This window comes from Embiotoca jacksoni, unplaced genomic scaffold, assembly GCF_022577435.1.
Source record: "Embiotoca jacksoni isolate LCO1_2020_lvr unplaced genomic scaffold, fEmbJac1.0.p SCAF_2, whole genome shotgun sequence".
Taxonomy (NCBI): domain Eukaryota; kingdom Metazoa; phylum Chordata; class Actinopteri; family Embiotocidae; genus Embiotoca; species Embiotoca jacksoni.
This window is the reverse complement of record NW_027185340.1, coordinates 8,118,265-8,138,997: the sequence shown is the minus strand read 5'-3', so window position 1 is coordinate 8,138,997 and position 20,733 is coordinate 8,118,265. Positions and strand designations below refer to the sequence as shown.

Here is a 20,733-nt window from a genome sequence, read left to right as displayed (position 1 = left end):
AGAAATGTTTTGCATCGACTTTGCACTTTACGTGCTTTAAATCACCTTTTAACAGGAGCAACAATAAGATTAGTGCCGTGAGTCTCGGCTGCGACGGGCACACATGTATTATACGTGCACGCAAAACAAAATCTCTCTCTTAATTGCCCCCCCCCCCCAACCCCTCCTCCCCAGAGTGCCCCGTTTTGACCCAGTCTCCATAAAAAACAACAAAAAAAACAAAAAACAATAATGTCACATTCCAGACCATGCCACCCTACGTTGCTCACTGTGTCGCAAACAAAAGCCTCCTCTCTTGTCAGCAGGCACTGAACTGGGCGCAGCTGCCGCTGTCGTTTCTTCACTCCGCTGGCAAGGCCCCGACCTTCTTAACAACTCTGATTTACTGGGGAATACAGACACTATTTTCTTCCCCAACAGACCCTCTCCCGGTCCCGCTCTGCCCTCCCCCGTGCCCCCCTGTTAGGGTTGCAAATTTCTTTAGCCGTGTCTGTTTGACTCTGCCACGGCGAAGCTGCCAGCACGCTCTCCCTTCTCTTTGATTCCGCCTGCCCTCCCTCATTCTTTCACTCTCGGGTCCTCCGTCGAGCTTACAGCAGTCGAGTTGAACGGCACCATGGCAGCACTGGCAGTTTTCGTACTTGTATCTGTCTCAGCTGCACACTCTCTGAGGGGTTTTTCGGAGGGCAGATGGCTTCAAGAAAGGAAAGGAAAGCTAAAGTGTAGAAGAAAAAAAAGGTAATTAAAACAATGAGTTGGAGGGACTGTGTGGAGATTACTAATCACTACAGGAAAGGGAGGCCTTCGCAACTACCAAAGATGACCTGAAACGACCTTTATGCCTTTTTCTCAAACTGGTTTATATGAATATTTTTCCCATCTGCTGCCTCTGGGTAAAGTCTGGTTAAGTTTACGTTACAATCAAATACATTAATAATTTTAGCATCTGCCTTAATTTTCTTCTCTTAATAAGTTGATTTGGCCTCTTTGTTTACAATCTGTGTGCACAGACTGTATTTAAAAGTGGACGTAGATTCTGGGTCTGAAAAATTAGGCCTTTGAGGAACTACCATAGCCAGAGAAAGATATACAGATTCAAAAAAATTCAAAGAACACCAGATATATTCAGGTTAACTTGATTCATTTTGTGGTCTTAACCACATATCATGATACTTTGGTTTATTTTCTTGATGCTAAAGAACATAGTTTTATAATGGACCGATGCTTTTAAGACTTATTTTGACAAGAATGACCAAAACATGTTCAAATTGGTGTTAATGAATTGACAAAAGATAGATATACTAAATACTATAATATGTGGCATTTAGAGATACAATCACAACCAACCCGGATGCAGATTTTTTTTTTTTTTTTTTTACCATAAATGGGTTGTTATAATCTTTAAGAAATGGACTGCAGAAGTCCCCGAAATGTGCCTAGAAACAAGGCAGGAGAACCAAGAAACATACCAACATGTCCGCCTTGGACTCTGACCCCCCGAGTTAAGAATAATCAGCTTGAAGCACCTGTTGGGTCTCACATTTAATTAGGAAAGAAAAGAGTTAGTTCTCTTCACCTGCGACTGAACAACAGGTCCCTCCACACAAGAAGGCCTCGAATTCTTCCCCACGAGGGTGTCCGTTCTAGAGGTGGCTGATAAAGGAGCGTGTGTGGCATTGAAACATGTAAGCATATGTGTGTTTGTGTGCGTCCACTCCAGAGTGCTCCAAACTTTGAGGACAGCCCCTCCAGAAAACACAGGCCCCCCGGCTCTCCACGACTCAAAAGGACGAGCTCCATTCACCGCCTGGCAACGGCGCTGAGAAATGGAGAAGAGATGGGCAGCGCGGAATGGGCGAGCAGTAAATTATCAGCTTTTTTTTGGAGGGGAAGACACGATATTTATTTATAGCATTCAGCCGGGGCACTCGGGGAGGGTTTTGGACGGAGTGGGGGTGGGGGGGTGGGTGCGGCGTCTTTCGCGAAAGAAAAAAAAAATAAAAAAAGGGGGCATCTTAGGTGGTCAGCATTGACCTGCGCTCACCCCTTGTATCCTGTCTCATTCTCCCACCCTTCACACTCGTCTTGTACCCGGAGCACCCGAGACCTCCCTGGCAATTAGGGAACGAGTCACACCCACTCCCTGCCCCCCCAAAGGCAGTAAATTTTCCTCCTTCTCCTGGCCTTATGACACACACACACACACACACACACACACACACACACACACTCTCACACATCCCTCAGAATTCGAGGCTTTCGGGACGCCATTCAGCCCGATCCCTGCTCGCTTTATCCCCCCCCCACACTCTACATTTTATCACCACCCCCTTGTGTTGTTTTGCTGTCTCAATCCATCAATCTTCCCATTAGCCCTCCATATTACGGAAACCGCGGGGGGAACGCCCCCTTTACACCGGCCCTTCAAATCCGTCTTCCTCCCTGCACCTCCCTCGGCACTCCTCCGCTCGCTGCCGACTCCCTCCGGCCTCCCTCGTTAGTCCTACCTGTTGCTCTCAAACGGTTTCGTTCTCTCCTGCGTCTCGTCGCCTTTTACCTCCATCGCTGGGGGTTCAGCATCGAGACGGTGCTAAAAGCGAGGGCAGAGAAGATGGAAATGGGCAGGGAAGGGGGGGGGGGAAAGATTTGGGGATGCTGAGGGTGGATGCTGGTGGGGGTAGCAAGCACTTTGGGTGGTATGTTTCCTGCGAGGGTGGGACACAATGCCGCCAGTGTTCAGGCAGGCCCACAGGAGCTTGTTTTACAACAGGGGAGGGGCGGCCATCAATGGCCAGATGATGTGAACCACCCTGAGCCGATTCACGGTGACAAACAGCCCCCTCCAAGCGGACCCCCACCTCATCCTCCTCCTCCTCCTCCTCCTTCTCCTCCTCCTCCTCTTTTCTGCTTTCTCCCACCGCCTCCCTCCTTCCCTGCATACATTCTGTCCTGTTGGACCAAAACCAGGGCAGCAGAGGAGCATGCAACAGCACCGCAGCTCAATGGACTGGAAGTGAGGGGACACACGCCCACACACACACACACACACAAACACACACACACACACACACACACACACACACACACACACACACACACACACACATGCACACCAAATTTCTCACATACATAATGGGCATACATGCTTAGACTCGCGCGCTCGCGCACACAGGAACAAACCCTTTCTGTCCTTCTTCCCTTAATGACGCCTCGAGCATCTTGCAGCAACGTGAATCGGTGTTGGTTTAATTAAACCAGCGTGGCCCTTATTTGTGTTCCTCTCGTCGTTCCCCCCCTTCCAAAAAAGGCAAAATGGCTTGATGACGGCATAATTGCTGAAGAATTGAAGGACAGCTAGTATGTGGAGCTGAGAAGTGAGCCCAACGCCCCCCACCTCCCATGCGTGCCTTTCAATTAGCTTTCTGCTGACTGTGCAATAACGGTTTGTTCCATATTATGTTTGAAGGTTCTTCCAAAAACATTTGTGTTCAGGCAACTAAAACTGTTTTGTCTTTTTTGGGCCTGATCACCTTAAAAGAACCCGTTTACAGTGTGTCCACCTTCACAACCTTCCCGAGGCCACATTAAGACCGAGATTAGTCAAGTCAGATTCATCTATATCGCACATTTAAACCCAACAGAGGTGAACCAAAGTGCTGCTCCACTGTAACACCTGACTGGCTCCCAACGAAGGAAACGCTGCCCTCTAACTAATTTAAATGATGCCAGTGTGCAGCAGGTAAGTTGATCCTGGCTGCATGATATGATGAAGCAATAAGCCAGAGTGGTGGTGGAGTAAGGGTATATGTTCCTGGTAGGTTACTTTTGAAAGTAAAAACTTCAACTGTTTTGTGATTTAGAAAAGTTTTAAAAACCTTTTGTGTAGCTTTTTAAAAAAAATTTTTTTTTTTTAACATCTGATAAGCCAACAGACGGGAGGATCTGTGATCGTAAACTGGACTTCCCCGACACAACACACCATCCCAGACGCAGCCACCGAGAGGTTTTCGTGGTGATGCAACCAGTTTCCCAACAATTATGTTAATAATGGATTTTCATGAACTTTCAGGTTCACTCAGTTTTGAGTTCGGGTCACCAAGTAGACCTCCTCATAACCAAAAAAAACAAAAAAAAAACAACACCTGATGCGACTTCCAGACTCGAAACTTTTTATTTTTATTTTTTTACTTCTTGGAGTGCATGTCTGTGTGTGTGTGTATGTATGTGTGTGTATGTATGTGTGTGTGTGTGTTGGGGGTGTGTGTGTGTGTGGAGGGGGGGGGGAGTGACAGCTGGTTAGCAGTGAGGTGGTAATAAAGTAGTCCGCCCCCTTGTTAGGGATGATGAGGCTGTGCGTGTGATGGGATCAGGAGGCTGGTTTAGCGAGAGTAAAGGAATGCAACCCGGCCTCTCACTCCCTCCATATGACGCTAATTGCAGCCGAGCGGGGATGGCCTGGGCTGCTTGTGTACGCCATTGTTATTCCTCAGCCTATTGTCTCCCGCCCCTCTGACAATCGCCATCTGAATGAGAGCCTGTTAAGCCCGGCAGATCCCCATCATTAGACCCCTTTACAGCCATTGTGATGCGGCGCTGAGGATACTGTAGGGCTACAAGTGACGTACAGGCCCCTGCCTCCATAACCAGACATGTTCTCTCTCTGTTTAAGGCTGTTCAGACATGCAGATGTTCCACCTATGAGCATTTTTTTTTTAATTTTTTTAAATCTGATCTCCACAGCGGGTTAAATTTTCATTGAATCCAGACTCTTATTTTAATCAACCTTTTATAGCTCTCTGTTCTCCCCAAAAGACGCTACAACTCAGCTGAGGACTTTTCTGTTAGTGTTTCAGTTACATAAAAAAAAAAAAACCTCTCGTCTTATTGGTGACTGAAGTCTTTGATTTAGTTATTTCAAAATAAAGGTGTTTAACTTTTAAAGCAGTCCAACGATGTTACAAATTGACTTTCAACCAAATTGAAAAAAAAACAACTCGCACCACAAGCAGATTACTGTGCGTCAATAATAGTGTGATGTGAGTTTAACAGTTTTATTTTGTACACGGGGGCACATACAGTAGATAAAAGCAAAAAGAATGAATACACGTATATAAAATACGATAAATGACAAAAAAAAACAAAAACCACAAGGTTAATAAAGTAATATTTAAAAAGAAATGTGTTAAGAGACAAGGATATCAAAGAAAATACAAAGTGCATTACAATAGAATAAAAACATAGTAAAAGCATAGTTTGGAATACCATAAAGCAAATACTATCAGTAGATATTAATTTTAAGATTAAAGCTCATTGCATGTGACCGAGCAGAGTTTTAACCTTCTGGAAACAGGCTAACAATTCATCTCCACATGTAGACCAGATGGTGGCGCTAAAAGCTATTTTTTTTTTTTTTGTTGCGTACCAGACAAAAATGGGAGGAAGAAGAGAAGAACTTGCCTCCTTCATACTATTTTAGTGGTTCGGTTCAGACGCTGAGCTTTCAGAGCGACCTGAAGGAGCCATGTGGGGATGAACTGAAATTTCATCTTTTTACATTCACATTAGGGTTGATGTAATCTAAGTTTGACTTACACCCAGTGGTCAGTTTATTAAACCCGCCTTTCATGTGAGTCCTGCAGTAAATCTTCCTTTCGTGACGGTTATAATGTCCAGTTATTATTCAAACTGAGAGGAGAATATTCGGCTTTATGGTCGTTTTGGAGGGATACAGTTTGTGGTGCTGTTTGCAGAATGGCTTTAAACAGAGAGGGATTCCCGGTGATGAATAAATAGGATGGACAAAATAATAGAAACATGAGTTAGTATTAAATCTGGCTTATGTCACTTTGTCTGCCGCATCTTCCATCTGTCCAGTCTGCACTGTTTGCTTTGTCGTCAACACTAATGTCTGAAAATCAACAGTAAAAACAGCATTATTTCATTCGAACTGGTGCATCATGGTTTCCACATATATGATCAGCACAAATTGTCTTTAAAACTCTCCAAACTTCATTAAGAAACCTTCAACAGTCTAATAAGTCCCCCCCACCCCCTTGACAGTTGACAGTATCATTCCAGTGAACGTGACACTTTTTACAAATTTTTTTTATTCCGCAGCAGTTCGGTGTCGGACGTATACTGCAGACAGCTGGCCTCGCTTTTGGGCCGAGCGCGGCTCGGTCTCGTCTCCGTTTCCCCCCCCCTAAAACAAGCATCTGGAGGGCCCCGGGCATGTGAATGCAAGTGTGAATATATTCATCCCCATGCTGCTTTGTTAAATCTCTGGGCGTAAAGCTGTTGTACCCCCGTGCCCTCCTGGGTGACCCCGGAGGATCAGAGACCAGGTTGTCGAAACATTTGTAACATTTGGCCAAAGCAAATCTCAGGCTGCCTGTTGAATTGGAGCTCAGACCAAAGAGGAGGAAAAAGAAGAAGAAGAAGAAGAAGAAGAAAAAAAAAAAAAAAAAAAAATCCCTCCGGAGCCCTCAAAACACTCCCTCCGCCGGACCCCCCTCTTGTTCCTTATCCCTCACGCACACACACTCACACACACCCGAGCACGGAGGCTCAACCCCTCACAACCTCCAGCAAATCCCCTTTATCTTTTCCCAGCCAGATGGGGCCGCTGGAATAATAGCCGGAGCCCAATGAGTTCCATTCAATTTGTCATGCCGTCTAAAGGAGCTTGTAAGCTTCCCATTTGCAGTTATGTTATAGTAACCATGGGAGGCTCTGCAGTGTTAGGACTTAATTACCTCCTAATAGCTGTTGTAGAGATAAAGCCCTCGGCTAGCGTCAGCCAACGCTGTCCGGCTCCAGGAGACACACACGGGCCTGAAGAGTCTCAGCGGCCAAGAACCGCACGGTTCACCGTGAGTTCGGTTTGCCGCCACCTGTTGGTGACCTCTCACCCCCCCACCCATCCACCCACCCCCTCCTCCCCAACGTGTTCACATCAGACTTTTGGTGTGAGATACGCTGGAGGAACTATAATGTAACTGTTCTGAAGTCGGTTTTCTGACGTCCCTTTCGTCATATCTGGTGAATTCATTTCTTGTCAGACCTCTAACAGCACGCAGGACTCTGGGGAGGGTGATGAAATATCGATCACACGTTGCACGGACATTCATGACCGTCTGATGATGAGTGATCCTCTTGACGTTTTGTGTTGCGCCAACAGCAGGTTGAAATTTGTGGTTCTGGACAACTGTTGCATAGACCTGTTGGTAAAGACACTCACTCATTATGAATTCAATAAATTTGGTGATTTACTGGTGGTCAAATTTTTTTTATTTTTTTTTATTTGACCAATAGTTTGCTTTGAAACCAAGTAACGGACATCCCCATCAGCTCTCTGCTGTAATTTGTGTTCAGTGTTCATATTTACTGTGTTTAATTTACTGCCAGTAAAGTAATAATATGAGGTGACTTTGGAGAATGACCCCATAATGACTGAAAACACGGCATGACTTTGAATTTCACGAGAGAAGTTGAAATAAAGTCTATTGGAGGGGGGGGGGGCTTTTGTGTAACCAGCTCCTAGTGGCCGTCAGTGGTATTGTACGTTCAAGGCGCTTCTGGATTGGTCTGATTTTTAAAACCTGGAAGCTTTGTCCACTTTTATAAACAGTTCGTGGTTTAAATATTCCTTAGGTTTACACTTTCTTTGTAAAGAAATGCTACTTTTACAAAGACAGTTGTAATCGAAATTTTTCAGACAGAAGAAGCTTGTGGTTGCTTGAACACTATCCATTGATAAAGATATTTTTTTTCCCCGCTTACTTTCCTCAACTTGTTTTAAATGGTTTAAAACTCAACAATATGTGGTAACAAGTTGAAGTAAGCATGCATTTGACATTTCTTTGGCTCTTAAAGAGGTTCTTCTGTGTCACATTACAACAAAGGGAAACGCACATCTTTCCTTTTGACGTTTGTTTAACTTAAGAACCATAATGCTTAGATGAATTTGTAGTTGAACTATTATGGAAATTTATCAGAATATAAATGTAGAAATAAGTATACAAAGTGAATAGTATGTCCACTATCCTGCTCATCGTCATTATCATCATTATGCAAGGAAGAGATTCATTCAGATTTGATCATTTCTAGCATTTTTCAGCACAATTTAAAACGGTAGTTTCTGTTGAAAGAAATTTCCCAACAGCTGCCTCATAGTTTGCATGCAAACATCTGGTAGTGTATCATCACCTCGTGTACAATCAGCTGTAATGGGCGTAGATACCGTACAGGTGTGTCACCATCTCTTTCATTTATGGACCACTTTGCATTAGTAAGAACTTATTTTAACAGCCAGCTTTATGTGAGAACATCCTTTTTTTTTTTTTCTTCTTTTTTTCTGCATTACAGCTGCAAGAATAATCTCCTTCTTTTTTTTTTTTCTTTTTTAAATCATTACATTATAAGACCACTGATACTGTAAAAACATTGTCTTTTGTGTGCTCGAAACCCCACATGTGTGACGTCTTTCTTGCTGCTCTCGGGTAAAAAAAACAAATTTGTGAATGAAACTTGAATGAGCAGAACAGACAGATTCAATTTTTTTTAGGGACCTTCGTTGTGCTAAAGAATGCACATTTCATGAACAGGTGTCGTTCATCAGGCTGAACTACGCTTGTTATGACAACTTAGCGCTATTCAAGACTAAATCTGATTTCGAGCATCTTAGATGAAAGATAACGACCAACCTGAAAGAAGCTAAAAGTGACGCAACCTGCATGAAACGGCAGCATCAGCTGACAAGATGTTTGTGCGTCTTAGATGAAAAACAATATTTTCAAGCATACTTCTTCTGATTATTGTAATTAGTGCGTTGCTCTGGAGGCTCTCACTGATTTATTGATTTTGGTGACTGCAGGCTTTTTACGGATTTTCCCAAGTTATATTTTCAGGGATTTGAACCGACGGCGCTGATATTTCTGTTTTAACAATATATTTTTTTTGGGGTGGGGGGAATTCTCAGTGGGTTCTTTGTGTCGTTTCCAGATTTTGAACTTGAAATCTGAAGCCCCTAAGTTATTTTGAATTTGTTTACCTTTTGAAATAGGAACACACAAATAGTATCGTCCACAATTTACAAGCTTATTCGGGCATTTAAAAAAAAAAAATTTTTATTGATGAAATATGTTTTGGGGGAAACAATTGTTTTTCTGTTTTGTTCAAAAGGTCACAAAAAAAAAAAATCTTCAGATCTGCATCTCACCAGCCACAGATGAATCTGATGATGTCAATGAAGCCGGATCACGTGATGACCTACTTCTTTTTTTCTTTTTCTTTTTTTTTTTCGATTTTCACTCGACCTTCTTCACTGGTACTTAACTCTGCACCAAATGTACAGTAAGATGCTAATGAAGGCGAGCAGCGTGCGAATCCAAGTGGGAGACACAGTTGCATACACACTCACACACAGTAACAGCGGCGGTGGCGGGCGGCATCTCACGTTCCTCACTACAGACTTCAACAAAAGCGAGAATTTTGCTTCATTTCGTTCCAAGATTTTGCAGAGAAAGGGGATGGAGGGAGGGGGTGGGGGGGGGAGAGCCAGGACGTTATTCATGTCTTTCAGTTGATTTGGCTCGGGCCGGTCAGCTCCCCAGACAGAAAGAGAAACTTTCTCTCATGTTTTTCCACTCTCCTTCTCTTTTCTGCTTCTGTTTTTTTTTTTTTTTGGTTTTGTTCCCATTCTTTTTTTTTATTTTGGAGACAGATTAGCAGGATTAAGTATGGCTCACATATGCTCCTCCTCACTATTGGTATTCACCACTGCACCGGGGCCTACTGCCACCCAGACTGATGGACAGGGAGAGAGAGGGAGAGAGCGAAACACCGAGGTGACGGTGGTGTAGGAGTGGAGCTCATGAGAGTCAGAGTTGGAAGTAAACGGTAATAACACTCCTTTCCTGTGTACTTTTGATTTAGGTTCTGATTTAGCTCTTTATTTCCCGGTTTTGGCTTTCAATCACTCGAAACGTTAACGCCGCACACTCTGGCGCCGAGGTAGAGTTCATAGTTTCAGGAAGTCTGTTTCCTGTTTCACTATGACGCTGGCCCTGTGCAAAAATCCCACTTTTGCATGGGATGACAATGTGTCACACACACACACACACACACACACACACACACACACACACACACACACACACACACACACACACACACACACACACAAAGCCACACAGACTTTGTAATGTTTGTTGTTCAAAATCCCCCCTTCCCTCCCTCCCTTATTATGATTTTTTTTTTTTTTTTTAGTTAACATTACTACAAACTGGATGGTGGAAATACACTTTGTGGCTAAACATGTGCAAGCATATGAAACAGAACAGTGTTTGTTCAGCTGATCACTTTGAACAGTCTGATGATGTTTTGAATTTGAATCTTCTTTTTTTTTCCTTCACTCTTTTAGGCACTCAAAATTAACTGTGTTTTACTCCATAAAGCAAAGGTTGTTTTGAAAAATTATACACCTTGCAAGTCCTTGAGGATATTTCTAAATCTGACTACACTTGTAATGATTTGATAGGGTCATAACGGAAACTAACATGTGTCACCATGCATTTTTATTCAAAGAGTACAACATTTCCTGATACCACTCTTTGCTACGTTAATCGTTTGGACCTTAAACTCTTTCTTTTTAAATCAGTGATTCCACAGATTTGAGGGTCCTGGCTAATTCCTGGACGGTGACGGCAAGTTCATTGTGGTATCTGACTTTCAAAAATAGGGATGCATAAGATGTGAAAAATTAAAAAAAAAAAAAAAAAAAACCTGCCAAAGGAAAACCTGTGTCTCACTGTGAACCCTGCAGGGCAGCACCGAGACTGTGGGAATGTCTAATGAAGCAAGCGGTGGCACAGATACAAACCTCCTAATTTCAAATGCCACTTCAACCGCCTTCATTACCATAATCTTATTTAACGGGAATAAACACGCGACACAACAAGCACACGCAGCAGTGTGCGTGTGTGTGTGTGTGCGTGCGTGCGTGCGTGTGTGTGTGTAGTCTAAGTGTGGTTGTAACTGCACTCTCGGTAACGACCTTGGTTTCGTGTCGCGCACCTGGAGGACCGATATGACACCCGAGATGTTTCTGACTTGGCTGTCAGGTGACTGTTAAATCCAATATGACCTGCGCACCAAAACATAGATCCGGTCAGCTGTTTGAAACCCGACGTTCCCAAATCAGTGCGCAAAGCGTAGTAAACGGTGGGTAACCATGGCAACGGCAGAAAGTCAATTCAAGGGGGAACTAGGGTGGAACTATTTGCACAAAGAATAATAAATAGTAACTGGCATAAATAGGTGAAATAAATAAATAAATAATACAATGTTTTTTTTGCCTTTCTGACAAAGCCTATAAGTTAACTTTTTAATAGGCCTTTCTGTTCAGTGGATATTGGTTGTTGTTGTTTTTTTTTCCCGTTTTTTAAATTTTTTAAATTTAGTTTTGTTTTTGTTATTTGTTAATTTTTTTTTTAAATAATAATAATAATAATAATAATTACAAAAAAAAGACGTAAATTTGAAAATTCAATAACAGCAAACTCGGTAATCGTTCTAAATAGGCTAACTATGAAAAACCCTCCTTGAATTAATCTTATGGAGATAAACGTGTAGAATAATACGAAGTCTGTTAAAGAAAAAAAATAAATCCCACAGGGTGCAGTTTATTGAAGCAATTAACCAGAACAGGATATTCCCACTTCACGGCTTGTGAAAACATCAACTTGTAGAGGCAATTAGCGCCGATTGCGTCTGACTGCACAATGCTCGTCATATTTCGGGACAATGCCGCTGTCAGTTTCAGTCATGTCCGAGGGCAAATCACCGGTTCGGGCCCTTATGTCAGTCAAGAGGGCCGTCTGAGCGCCGGCAGCAGGCCGCCGCACTGCTATCGCTCGCTGCAGACTAATTGAAATAGCGCGGATCATAACCGTTAAAGACAATTTAGCACACTTCATTAATTGACGTTAAAGATGCTCTTCGACGGCAGCTGCTGGTCGACAGCGGGTAGAAACGGAAAACACCGTATTAACTGAGACACTGCAAGCAGGAAACGTATTGCGCTGCTTATTATTACTGTTCATTTGAAGGGGCGATGATTTCACGGTCGGATACGTTACAACAACAACAACAACAAAAACAAAAAAAGAGCGAGATGAGAAACGAATTTTTGATAAAGAAAAAAAAAGAAACGTCTGAAATAGGCCTATTGTGTAGATAACGTTTTTTTTTTAGAATAATTTATTTGGAAAACAAATCTTTAGACACGATTTTTAACAAAACGATTTATTGTTTTTATTTTTTCACACTTTCGGAACGAAATTAATTCATTATTCGGCTACTTCATCGAAATAGATTTTATGTTTCCAAATCCTGATACACGACACTTTCAAAAAGGCGAAAGACGTGGCGTCTTTCTGCGAGTTATTATCGTAAATCAGTCCACACGCGGGCAAAAACATTTCCACAAGAAGGGCCCATATGTAGCAAGGAGTGCGTCTGATTTCACTTAATAGTAATGCTGTGTGTCGGTAATTACATCGGGCTTGGAGGAACCCTCCGTCACCCTCCTCCCACCTCTACCTCCCTCCCTCCCTCCCTCCGGCGCTGATTGGTCCCAGGGAGGCAGCCCGGACAGAAACTGCGTTGTCCTGGTGACCCGGCCTCTGCGCGCTCCAGCCCTGCTATAAAACCCCGCTGCCGCACGCAGGCGTGCCAAATGGGCTGTCAGATGTGATTTGGAGTAACAAGTGGATTTGACACTTCGGGGTTTTTTTTTTTATTATCATCATCGTGCTTGAAAAAAAAACTCTCGGTAAGTGTTTTTTTTTTTTTTTTTTTAAATTTATTTATTTATTTGTTCATTTATTTTTTTAGATTAGGGTCTAAGTAGACTAATTTTTGTGACTTTTCTCCTAATAAAAAAGTATTTTAAGCCAGAACCCAGAACGAAGAATGTAGATCATTACAGTCGACTTGATAGAAAAGATAACCTCCTTTTTTTTTTTTTTTTTTTTATGGGATTTTACCAGGCCAGTGGAACAAGATAGGTTAAATCAAAGTTGCAAAGACTGCTCCTGTTTTTTATACACCTATGTTTACACAAACTTCTTATTTTCAGAAATGCAGTGGGTATCATGACAATGCGATGTGGATTTCAGGGTTCGGTGAATTAAGTCAGAAGTTTTCCTTTTCTTTTCAGAGCAGCGTGCAGGACCAGCACCATGGACTCAGATACGAGCCGCGTGTCGAGCAGACCGTCTTCTCCCGAGGTGGACGACATCTTCATGGCCACGCTAAAGAAGTCCGTGCACGGCTTCTCCGGCGCCGTGTCCTCCACGCAGAGCGACTCTCCGTCAGACTTGGCCGGCCTGCGTGGCCTCTCCGCCGCCGACGAGGAGGCTCTCGCGCTCCGGATGGCGTCCAAGAAAGACCGTAAACTGATGTCAGAGGGCGAGCTGCAGACGGTCCGCCTCAAAATCAACAGCCGCGAGAGGAAAAGGATGCACGATCTCAACGTGGCCATGGACGGGCTGCGGGAGGTCATGCCCTACGCTCACGGACCGTCGGTGCGCAAACTCTCCAAAATCGCCACGCTGCTGCTGGCGAGAAACTACATCCTGATGTTGAGCAACTCTCTGGATGAGATGAAGCGGCTGGTCAGCGAGATCTACGGCAGCAGCGGGCACCACTCCGGCTTCCACCCGTCAGCCTGTGGGACTATGACACACGCGGGGCCCGTGCCGGGACACCCGGTGGCTTCCCACGCCCCGCACCCGGCCGTGCACCACCCGCTCCTCCCGCCGGTAGCCGTCTCCACCGCCTCTCTGTCCGCGCCCGGTATCTCCGCCGTCACTTCAGTCAGACCCCATCACGGACTTCTCAAAGCGCCCACAGTCGGCGCGGGGCCTCTGGGCAGCAGTTTCCAGCACTGGGGCGTTGGCACCGGGATGCCTTGTCCGTGCAGCATGTGCCAAGTCCCGCCCCCGCATGTGTCCAGCATGAGCACCGTCGTCATGCCGAGGCTGGCCAGCGACTCCAAGTGACTCTGAACTAAATGGAACTTTTTTTTCTGGGGGTTCTCACAGACTGTCTCCCCACATGATCACACTTTTATTTATCTCTGTTGCTGAATCCGTTGCGTCGACGGAACCAGTAAAGACCAACACATTGATTTTCCTTACTGGGACTTTTGGGGGTTTTGCAACTAACTTAGTGTCTTATGGTAATTAACCTCTATTGTAACAGGTGTTTCTTCATAGAGCCCCTAAAGCACAACACAACTCCTTTACTGGAAATGTTTGATGGCCCAGACCTCTGCGTGTCTCTAAGTTATTTACGGATCAAATTGAATCTTTTCCTTTCTGTGGGCCTGCAGGGGGGAAAGTTTCCAACTTGAATCAAATCACGAATCTAGAGTGTAAATATGTAGATGGATTATTCTGTTTAATAGTCGGAGATATTATATATTCGAGTCTTGCTAATGTGCGGGAAGACTCCCCCACCCCTCACATGTTGCACCTGCTATTTTATCCGCCTCGTTCAATGCTTCTCTCCTTATTTTTCTCCCCAGTAGGTTGTCATTCTTTCACTGCCCGACGCAAACAATGACCACTTCTTTATTTTTTTAATAAAAAAAAAAAAACTGGAAAATGATATTTATTTACTTATTTTGGTCGGGGACTTCAAATGCAAATCTCTGGTTATGTTGGGGCTTGAAATGTAAAATAAAGACGAGTAATTGAAATGGAGAAAAGTCTTTGGTGATGGTTTTCTTTTTTTGAATCTTTAAACCGTGTAAAGGAGATGTTCAAAAAAAGAGAGATTCAAAGCTGCACTGATGCACATCAACAGGCTCGAATATTACTGAACACTAAATTATTACAGACAGCACTTGCTGAATAACTTAAAACGTTACATATTGAGTGACAAATTAATGTTTTATGCTTTAAAAAAAATAAATACTAACCTGAAAAGTAAGGTATAGCATTTATTATTGACCTAATTATATCCTTTAAAAAAAAAATATATATATATAATCTGTTTTCTTCAATATAAGAAGAACACAATGTCAATCGAGCTGAATAGCGTCATCCATTGAAATAACTTTGCTTGATTCTTGGTTTTAGGAACCAATTTTATTATATATAGTTTTAAAAAAATACGTCATAGAAAATCCCTCCGACGATGTCTGCAGCTCAGTATTTAACATGAAAGAAAAAAAAAGAAACAAACAGACAAAAAAGACACGAAGTCAACAACAATATAAAAAAAAAAAAAAAAAAAAAAAATGTAAGTAGGCTATTTGAGAATGCTTTGACTTTTATTCATTTAAATATTAACCTAATTTTGAGTCCAACATAAAACACACCTTATTTACAACTGATAAAACTAGGACCTTACAAGAGTTCAGCTGGAGGAGAATTTAGGTTTAAATTAGATTTAATAGATGTTATAAACACGCTTTATGTATAATGTTAATATTTGGTAAGGGACTTGTCCTCGTGATATAAACGTTCAAAACTCGTCTCTTGGACGACGTCCATAAAACAGCAAAGTCATTGTTTGTGAAGGTTTATGTACGAAGTGGACAATGATCTTTATTTCAAGTGAACCAAAAGACAGAAAACTCGATGCCTTTCTGATTTCTAACCAGTATGAGGAGAGGGGGCGGAGGGTGGAGAGGGGGGGGGGGGGGGGGAGGAGGAGGAGGAGACAAACTGCTTTTTTTTTTTTCCGACTCGTCACCTTTCTGTGTAAACAGCCGCTGAAGTCGGGCGCGCAGAGAAAGTGTGCAGGCAGGAAGAAGCCAGTGATGAGGAGAGGCGAGGAGAGGCCGCTACACTTTAGGAAAACGAAGCAGCTGCAGAGCAGATTGTGCATGCTGTTGCAATATTTTCCAAAGGCTTTTGAAGCTGGAACGATATGAACTAAATCTCTGAATATTCATGCCATGCATTTGTTTATTCATCTCATTACTGGAATTGAATTATTCAGAGTCCTTCAGCGTTTTGTAGGACGTTTCGAAGAGGAGGGGGTCATTCCGTGCAAAGCAGCAGAAATCCAGTTTATTTACAGGTGAACTCGAAGAAAATAAGTCCTCTGAAGGTCTCGGGCATGCGGACACTCAGAAAAATAGAACGATTCGTTTTGCTCTTCAGCCTTCTGATACAGTTGTGTGCATTTCCACGTTCACATTTATTTGATTACAGCTTTCACTTCAGCATTAGATATTATTGTCGCTTACTTCTTTCTCTCCTGCAGACAGGTCCATGTTCACACGGAACGGCTCCACAAAAAGAGGCAGCTTCAAAAAGGTTGTTTTCAAGGAAGAACTTACTTCAATTATGTCAACAACAAAAAAAATACTCTTTAGATTTCACATTCACGGGCAGAAAAGGGAGACATGTAAGTTTAACAAATGCTTTATGGGACCTTCAGCTGACGTTGATGAAAGTATTATTGAACAGGTGCATTTGAAGTATGAAGCAGAACCTTTAACAGATTCGCACACACACTTGTTTCTCCATCCTCACGGTGCTTTTCCGTGACATAATGCATTCCCTTGCCCTTTACAACTAAATGACTGACCTCAGCTAAGTCCTAACCCGTCAAGAAGCCGACTCAATTTTTGACCCCACTGCTCGTGACACACGTCTCCAAAGATTGTGTGTATTTAGCTTTAAGTCCACACCATGCAGGATATAAACACACACACACACACACACACACACGCACACAAACAAACACACACACGCGATTCTGCCCAAACCTTTACTTTGCTTACTTCTTTTTAAACTCTGTCATCTTTCGGATGTGTAATAATCTGCCCGTCCAGAATTTCTGCCTGGTTTATACTCACAGAGGATGTGTTTGTTGAGGGACCGCACACAGGTTGACACATGCCCGTGTGTACGCTGTTAACTACACACTCGCACAAGTTCTGAGGGAAAAAAAAAAAGGTGGAATCAGGCAAAATAAGAGTGTGAGGGGACTCTTAGAGATTCATCGGGACTTCAAACCTCAATCAGTCTGTTTGTCATCATCCCAGTCGTTGACGTGCTGTCTCTCTCACGACAGACATTTGAACTTGTCATATCAAAAGCTCAGGTGTTCGTCCCGGTGAGATGTGACGGTGTGACGGTAAACCGTTGTGCATCCTCTGATACCAGGAGAGATTTAAACCGAAGCAGCTGAACATCATTCAATCGTGTTTTTTAATTTTTTTTTTTTATTATTTATTGTGTCTCTGCGAAGATAACCTACAACACTCGTCACGGTTTTCAGATTTCATCACATCTGTTTTGTAAACTGGTAAAATGTTCCAATGAATCTGCTCTAAAAACTCATTTCTATATTAATGTCTTACATGTCTTTTATTTTTAACTTTAGGAACAAACACTGAATTACAAAATTAGAAGTTTCAGCTCAGGTAGATGATATCTCAACGGAAGTTTTCTCAAACAGAACAGCTGCCTGGCAGCATGTTGTCATTTTCCTGTGGTGCCGGTGGAAATGTTGACAGCATTTGTCATTTTCAGAGATTTCCAGCAGAAACATCAGGAGACATATCATTATCATCATCAAAAAGCAGAAAACAGAAGAATCCACTGTGGAAGGTGCTCCAATGTTTATCACCGTACTGAAGCCAAGTGCATAAATCAGTGCAGTGCAATCAGCAAATTAGTTTTTATCCCAACTTGAAAGTTTTATTTCCATAGTTTTTGGTCATCGTTGTGAACCTCTGCAACATGTCCGATTAATGTCAGTAAAAACAGCTCTGGAAAATGTGTCCAAAAAAACTTAGTTGAAGAGCAGCTAATAAACAAAATAACATCTATAACAGAGTGACGCCGCACAGATTGAAGATTAACATAGAAATACCCTCACTCCATTAAATAATGGAGAAAGCCTCGTAGTTGAGTTGTACACGTGCTTCACCCTCACCGTCGACATCATCTTATCTCCGATTCTGGCTGAGATAAAAGTAACGAAACATTTTAACGGCACGTAAAGCTCAGGCTGTGGGATTATTTGTCTCGGAAACATCTGCTTTCCTGCCGCCCAGGCTCCATTTGTCAGTGCAAAACGCAGTTAAAATGGATTACGTAGTATTCAATTTCAAAAATAATTAGACCCCGCCTCCACCTCTCCCCCCTGACTCGGTTGCTCTCCTGACTCTTCTCTTAAAAACTCAGATATGGTTGGCACAGAAAATTCCATGTAAGGAAGTCGTGATCACACAACAAACTACATCCTCACGCTGCTACAGAGGGAGATGAATTAAAGGGGAGGCGTCTCGGTGAGGTTTCGTTTCACTACTTCCAGCTCTCGTTGTCACGCGACATGCGTGTTTCCTCATCATATTTCCTCCTTTGGAGTTTGGATGATGCTGCGTGCTGCTTCCAAAAAGCAAGAATGAGAGGCAGATCTTTCATATTTCGGGCCCGTGTATGTGGGATAAGTCTGAAACTTTTTGCTGAAGCTTATGGCCAGGGCTGCCTCAGGTGACCTTGAGTCAGACCTTAGTTATGCTGTGATAGGCCGAGGCTGTTGAGGGACCCTCCATGATGCTCCTCGCTCTCTTTCACTGCCTATGCATGTGTCCAACACCGTTACATCTCAGTTTTGTTTATTGCTTGTTGTCTCTCTCTGCATTTGCGCTAGTTTTGTGCTTTTTTTTTTTTTTTTTCCTCTTTCTTGCTGGCCCTGGGGCTGCATGTCTCTGGTCTGTGATTACTGGCCCCCCCACCAACAGTTTGTTGTGTCTCTATGCTGTTCTTTTCTCTCTCCGCTCTCCCTGTTCTGTCGGAGGTTTCTTCCTGTTAAAGGGGAGTTGTTTTTTCCTCGAAGCTGTTGCTCACATGATGGATACTTAGGTTTCTCTCTATAATGTTGTAAAGTTCTGTTGTGAAGACTTTACAGTTTTAAGTGCCTTGAAATAACTTGTGCCGTGATTTAACGCTTTATAAATCAAACTGAATTTTTTAAAGCACTCAAACAGCTGAGAAGAAGATGTAGCGAATCAGAGGACATTTTTTAAAACGCATTTTGTTTTTTAGAAATATATATTTAATTATCAGGGCATTTCAAAGACGTGTGTTCTGATGTTGCTGAAGTTATTTCATTAAGTTGAAGCTCCAACATCTGACGTTCAGAAGAGAATCTTTCCAGACAAACATGTCGCTAAAGTTAAAAGAGACACTGAGTGAGAAGCATCTTTTCAGCTCCGCCTGAATACTCTGGCCAATAGCAGCTGGGCTTCACATCCCTGTGACTGGATTTGAATAAACAGCTCCTTATCCACTGTTGGTGGCAGGCTGACTTATCTACCGGCGCTGCGAGTCTGAGCTTGATTCTGTGACAGTTTAAATATTCATAACGTCGGACAGAAGGGGAGCCATCAGTCCGACACTGTTGTAACTGGATTTAAACCTTCTCGAAAACACCGCACAGATGTAACACCCTTTCAGTTCCGAGCGCATCGTGTTGTGTTAGCTGAAAGGATTAAACAGTGGTGGGATGCATCAAAGGTGGCGCAATAGCAGAAAGAGAAACAGAGTCCATGATGGAAGAAAAAAAAAAAAAGGAGGAATACGAGAGAGGAGATAAACAAACAGAGGAGCTGTCAGAGACAAAGGCAGGATTTAACTCTTACAAGGGAATAGATGGAGCTCTAAGGTGAAGATGAGCCCTCGGAGGTCACTCTTTCCCATGGGGACCAATGTTTAGTCCGACGGCCTCATCTGCTCACCCTCCACCGACACTGATGGACTCCAGCACACAAAGAAACACTGACTGTATGGGATGGATGAGCAACGAGTGGTTTCTAACCTAATAATGGAGCGATTTCTTTCTTGTTCCTCAGAATAATTTAAAGATTTCATGTCGAAGTAAGGCAGTTAAAAGGCACAGAAAAGCCTCAGTTAGAGCGTCCTTAGCTACAAGAGTCTCAAGTGCTTTTCCAATGTCGTGCGATAGTCAAATGTCTTCCACAGTAGGTGAGAGTTGTGGTAATAACCCTCAGATCAACATCAAAGTCGGGATGACAACTTGTCATGATGTTTACATCCTCTGACAAATTTAAAAGTCTCTGATTCCATGGTTACGTTTTCCTGTAATATTACACACGTCACTCCCAACAAACAAGCTCCTTTCTAATCAGCTGAACCAGTTTTAAACCTGGATTTAGACGGCAGGGATCGGAGCGTTGCAGACACAACAGAAGAAATCCCTGATACGTCCCAACTTTTGTTTTTACTTGGAAACTGAGATGAAGGATTTTGCCGACTTGTGACATAAATGCTGGAAAAACAAAAAAAAATCTCTGGGTGCATGCTATCAGCAGAACTCAGCCTTTCAAGATGATACAATTCGATAAATAAGTTTCTACACCGAGCATTAGTGGAATAATTGAACAATATTTTTTAATTTCATACCTTTTCTAAATAACATTTTAGCACCTCTTGATCAAAACAACAGAACAGCTGAGAGTAAGACACCCGACATCTCCAGTGATTAGTACAAACATGACGGCAACGCAGTTTATAGAGGAGTCTGGAAGCTCCTAACTTATAAACATGAGAATCTTTATTATCATACGCAGGCTCAATGCTGACTGAATTGATGGCATCTCAGTCGTGTTGATGGGACTTAGACCAGGTGAGAAAGTGACGCGTGCCTCCAATGAGGAATTGTGAAAAGTTTGGAGAG

The 20,733-nt window shown here is 42.9% G+C and overlaps 1 protein-coding gene across 1 annotated transcript; it reads left to right on the top strand.

Annotated features, from left to right (window-relative positions):
- Window positions 1–12,744: 12,744 nt before the first annotated feature.
- Window positions 12,745–14,804, top strand: olig2 (oligodendrocyte lineage transcription factor 2). Its single transcript, XM_069154355.1, has 2 exons — window positions 12,745–12,835; window positions 13,223–14,804. Exon 2 carries the CDS (start codon window positions 13,245–13,247, stop codon window positions 14,064–14,066), a length of 822 nt encoding a protein of 273 aa, XP_069010456.1. The 5' UTR covers window positions 12,745–12,835; window positions 13,223–13,244; the 3' UTR covers window positions 14,067–14,804.
- The last annotated feature ends 5,929 nt before the right edge of the window (window positions 14,805–20,733 follow it).

What these genes read in the sequence shown, in the direction of transcription:
- olig2 (XM_069154355.1), top strand. Translation starts at nt 13,245, where the DNA reads ATGGACTCAGATACGAGCCGCGTGTCGAGCAGACCGTCTTCTCCCGAG.